The sequence below is a fragment of the Bidens hawaiensis genome, unplaced genomic scaffold, assembly GCF_021521415.1.
Source record: "Bidens hawaiensis isolate Kalapana, Puna unplaced genomic scaffold, B.hawaiensis_p1.1 tig00045392_1, whole genome shotgun sequence".
NCBI lineage: Eukaryota > Viridiplantae > Streptophyta > Magnoliopsida > Asterales > Asteraceae > Bidens > Bidens hawaiensis.
The window spans coordinates 20,601-25,378 of NW_027498075.1; the positions used below are offsets into that span (position 1 = coordinate 20,601).

Consider the following 4,778-nt stretch of genomic DNA (forward strand, 5'->3'; position numbering starts at 1 on the left):
TGGTGACCTTTTAACGAGTAATTTGCATGTTGCATCTCTCATTTGGACTTCGGAGAGACTCAAGAAAAGGTCCAACCCGACAACAAGGCCCGACCCGGACTTCATTGTAACAACAATTTGGAACCTACTTTCTTTAACACATTTGTGTACTTTATAGTTATATATGTAACATTGAACATAAGCAAAATGGCTAAAAGGAAATGGATGTCTAAAGATAAATATTATTGCTATTATTGATAAGGACCCCAGCAACTAAAATAAGCTACCGTCCTTAACGCTTCTTCGACATCTCTTGGTTTCTTTGTTTTCGACGGTACTTCATGTGATGGGTCGAATGCAACCGGGGGCTGGTTTGCTTGAGACACCGATGGACCAACTACTTGAAAAATTGTGTGTGATTTGCGCCTAAACGTGTGATGTCTCAGTCCTATTAAAACACCCATGGTTACAATTAAACAAGCCTTGTTAGCAAGCTGCTTCATTTAGTTTGAAACTATGCAACCGATGAATTGAAGATATAGTTTGTAAGGTTTTGAGTATTGGTTTTGAAAAGCTTGTGGGGTTATATAGAGGATGAAAAAGTGGTGGCTGAGATAAACCAAGTGCTGAAACCGGCTAAGGTTTGTTGTCTCATTCAAGTGGCTCCATGCTTGTGTCGTAGTCTAGTATTATTATGAGCCTTGTTCATTGTATCCGTACAATCATAGTATTAGTGCTTGTCACACTATTTTTTTTCCTTTTTTTTTATTTTCCTATATGGGAATTATGGCTTGTGAATTGTGTCTAGCCTAGTTGGGCTAGTTTTCTTTTGTGGGCAAAGGACTTTTGGACTAGGGGTATATCCGTATATGTAGAGGTGAAAAAAAAACCGAATTCAAAATCAAACCCAAAATAAAATCCGGAACCAGTTTTTTATACCCGGGTTTTTAATACCCGAACCTACCCGTAGGGTACGGATAGGGTATGCATTTTATTACTGAACCGGACCCGGTTTGTACCCGGTAATATTCGAAAACCGGAACTGGTTCCATACCCGGAACCGGGTTTTTCCAATACCCGTAACCAGGTCTTTCAAATGCCCGATCTATGACCGAAATTACCCAAAAAATACCTGAAAATACCCCTAAAAAGTGCAGCCCCTTAAAAATCCAATCTATACCCGAAAAATACCCAGAAAAAATCCCCAAAAAAAACCCGAAAATAGGGTTTTTTTCAATACCTGAAAATAGGGTATTCAAATACCCAGTTTTGGAACCCGATTCTATACCCGACCTGAACCCGATACATAGGGTATGGCTTTTAGAGGCAATCCCCGGACCCAAACCCGACCCGAGTATTGCCAATACCTGATTTTTCAATACCCGGTCATACCTGAATCTGGTTCCATACCTGAAACCGGGTGCTTGAAAACCCCAATTTGTACACCTCTAGGTGCATGCCTTTTTCATTCTTTTAAAATGGCCTGAAATAGGGATGAGCAATCGGGACTAGGTATCGAAAAATACAATACTGATTCATTTTGGGTACTAATTCGGACCCATTTTTGATGTTATTGGGAATCAGTACTTTCGGTTCGATATCGATATTTTACCGACCTTTTGTCTTCAAATACCGTACTAACCAAGCACTTTTGATACCAATATCCATTTTTCATGATTTTCAGGATCAGCACTTTTGGTACAGATATGGTTTGGTACCGAGCTCATCCGTTTTGATATTTGCTAACATATTTGGCGGTTGGCAACGTATGATCTACTAACAAGAGAGTATAATAAAACGAACTAAGTTGTTTTATCATTGCGGCACCCTCTATGTCTACGTCAACGTCCACCCCACATCGAAAATTGGATTTGAGTATCAGAGTAAGCAACTAGGTTATGTGTTGTGGTTTAACTAGCAATGGCTACTTAAAGTGTTGCTTAGGTGGTTGGGCTTTAACAATCTCATTTGCTAACCGGTGAGTGGAGAAAATAAAAAAAAAAAAAAAAGACACAAAAACAAGTGTCTGATTGGTTGTTAGTGGGTGGGCCCACCCACGACACTGAAGCCTCCATAACTTAGCCCCTTAACGCCACGGCATCGTGTAGCCGTTGGTAAGGGGCTCCCATATATCGACCAGCCTTATACAAAATAATATAATCTCTAAGCTGGCTGCCTCAGTTGGCTGACTTATAAAAGTATAAGTGTGTCCATCTTTTCCTCTTTTCTTCTTTGGGTCATAATGGTTTCCAAGTTGGGTTTGTTTGAAAACTTTTGGACTTTAAGATATATATATATTTTTATGGAACACCAACGACTAGGCCTGTAAACGAATCAAACGAATATACACAAGGGAACGTTCGTGCCTATTCATTTAACCTTAAACAAATACAAACACGAACACGAAACCTAATCGTTCAAATATTTGTGTTTACGTTAGATTTTTTATTTTACTTGTGTTTAGTCTTTCCTGATTATAAATCATATAGAAATTTATTATTTTAAAAATGAACATATTGGTGTTCATTTATGTTTGTTCGTTTAAAATCTAAACAAACAATTCATTAAACAAAGATAAAGGAACATATATGATCAAATGTAAACAAACATAATCAAACATAAATAAACACAATTTTTTTGTTCATGTTCGTTTGTTTATTAAATGAGCAAACATAACCGAGCTTCCCGCCAAATAGTTCACTGAACGTTCGATTTGTTTACAAACCTACTAGCGACCGGCGAGTTTTGCCATTTTTACTTCTTTGGATTTCTTATTTAAAGGCCTACCAGCGACTAGCGAGTTTGCCATTTTTATTTCTTTGGATTTCTTTATTTTATTTAAATACTTAATAAAAAATAACATGCAAAGAAAAGAAAGTGGAAATTGTTTATTTATGCTACACTATACAAAGTACTTGTTCCAGCAATAATTTACATTATTATCTATTTAAAAATTGGAAAATAACAATAAGAATATTAATAGTATCAGATAAATAAAGTCCATCATATACTCTTCACATCAAATCTACAGCCTCCACCTGTTGTCTAGCCAGGTATTTCTCCCTTCGTTCTTTCTGGAAGAGAAATTATTATTTAAGTTTATTTATAAAAAAAAGTTAATATATTTACTAGAATAACCAATAAGTTACTTACCCACTCATCAATAACAAGTCCTTGCCCCACAACTTTTGGACCAGTAGCCACAGGAGGCTTTTTCCTTAGTTCTAATTCAGCTTCTGCTTCAGCACGTTGATGCTTAAGTTTCTCCAATGCCTAAATTCAAAAATATAACATAATAAGATAATGTGTGTCAGTGTGTTAGTATAGAAGTTTGTTTGGCAGCATATATAAGAAGGGTAAAATGGTCATTTTAAGAATCGATTACTAACTTACCGGGGTAGAACGATCCGCATTTAAGAAAATAACTTTTAATATCCTCTCAACAACTACTTCATCCTTTTGCTCATCAAACTGTAACAACCAGATGTTAAATGCTAAAATCCTGATCATAATTTATGAAGCTTTTTAAAGACTATAAAATGAAAATATAATAAAAAAGTTACCAGTTCAGGCACAAAGTCTGTTCCTTCTTTCACCTTGAGGCTCATGATCTTGAACTTCACCTTGCTCCTTTGATCCGACTGTTTTTCGTTCTTATCCGGTAGCTCAACAAACTTGAAAACTGTTATCAATTTATGTCAATCAATTAAACACACATATGTTATAAATTATCATCATCATCATCATCATCATCATCATCGTACTCAGTATATCCCACCAATAGCAAAGCTATGGTAGGGTCTGAGGAGGGTAAGATGTAGACAGCCTTACCTCTACCCCGTAGGAATAGAGAGGTTGCTTCCGGTGAGACCCCCAGCTCGATGGTAGTTTTGCATCAAGCCTTGGACATAAGGCACATAACACTCAACCATTGGGACACCGGCCGATTGGTGCATGTACCCTTGTCTTTCGGCTATCAACGCTACCACATGATGCCTGATTAACCTTCCGCCACTTTTAACGTTATTTTCACGAGATTGGTAAAATAACGTCAAAATTAGTGCAATTTCACTTTAGCCCACCTGAGGGTTCACACATATACACATTATATGCGCGCACCCAAGCAGGGCATATGTTATAAATTATGATCTATGCAAATTGCAAATACAAATCATAATCATTACCTGTAGCAATGAGGCTTTCACCAGGAGCCAGAACACCACCAGGAGGTCGCATATAACAGCTCTTAGGCGCAGTCGTTTGAAACTAAGGATTAGAAGCACAATAACAAATTAGTTATTTCATAAATCAGAGCTCTAAATGGCATCCATGGAAGCTAGTATGCTTAATTTGCTTAGAAATTGAAGTTAAAATTGTTTAAAAATTAAGATACCTTGAAAGCAACATGAGAATTGCTATGGTTTTTGATCCGAACAGCACTCCTCACCTGTTTACCAGGCTCATCTGCAACACCAAAAGCCATAGCAAACAATCAGATCATTGTAGTTTGACGTGTAAACAAGCCAAGCCGCTCACAAGTTACTCGAGATCAGTTCGAAAAAAGCTCTAATCAAGCCGAGCTTAAACGAGCTCTTGCCTAAAATTAAGCTTGTTTAATTGACGAGCCTATTATTCATATAATTTTTATATAATATGTTTAATATGTATTTATTTAATAATTACAATTATACATAAAATATTATAAAGAAAAAAACTAAATAATATTATATATAAAATTATAACTGAAAATTATGTATAAAAATAATTATAACAATATATAAATTAAACAATAAAAAATA

The 4,778-nt window shown here is 36.1% G+C and overlaps 1 protein-coding gene across 1 annotated transcript; it reads right to left on the minus strand.

Annotated features, from left to right (window-relative positions):
• Positions 1-2,900: 2,900 nt before the first annotated feature.
• Positions 2,901-4,536, minus strand: LOC143595636 (vesicle-associated protein 4-1-like). Its single transcript, XM_077074607.1, has 6 exons — positions 4,373-4,536; positions 4,164-4,245; positions 3,543-3,661; positions 3,373-3,450; positions 3,133-3,252; positions 2,901-3,053 (listed from the first exon to the last, which is right to left on the minus strand). Exons 1-6 carry the CDS (start codon positions 4,460-4,462, stop codon positions 2,994-2,996), a joined length of 549 nt encoding a protein of 182 aa, XP_076930722.1. The 5' UTR covers positions 4,463-4,536; the 3' UTR covers positions 2,901-2,993.
• Between the last annotated feature and the right edge of the window lie 242 nt (positions 4,537-4,778).

What these genes read in the sequence shown, in the direction of transcription:
- LOC143595636 (XM_077074607.1), bottom strand. Translation starts at nt 4,462, where the DNA reads ATGGCTTTTGGTGTTGCAGATGAGCCTGGTAAACAGGTGAGGAGTGCT. An exon ending in ATGCGGATCGTTCTACCCCG is followed by an intron (nt 3,253 to 3,372) that starts GTAAGTTAGTAA and finishes TTTTGAATTTAG; the next exon opens with GCATTGGAGAAACTTAAGCA. An exon ending in GACTTGTTATTGATGAGTGG is followed by an intron (nt 3,054 to 3,132) that starts GTAAGTAACTTA and finishes TTTCTCTTCCAG; the next exon opens with AAAGAACGAAGGGAGAAATA.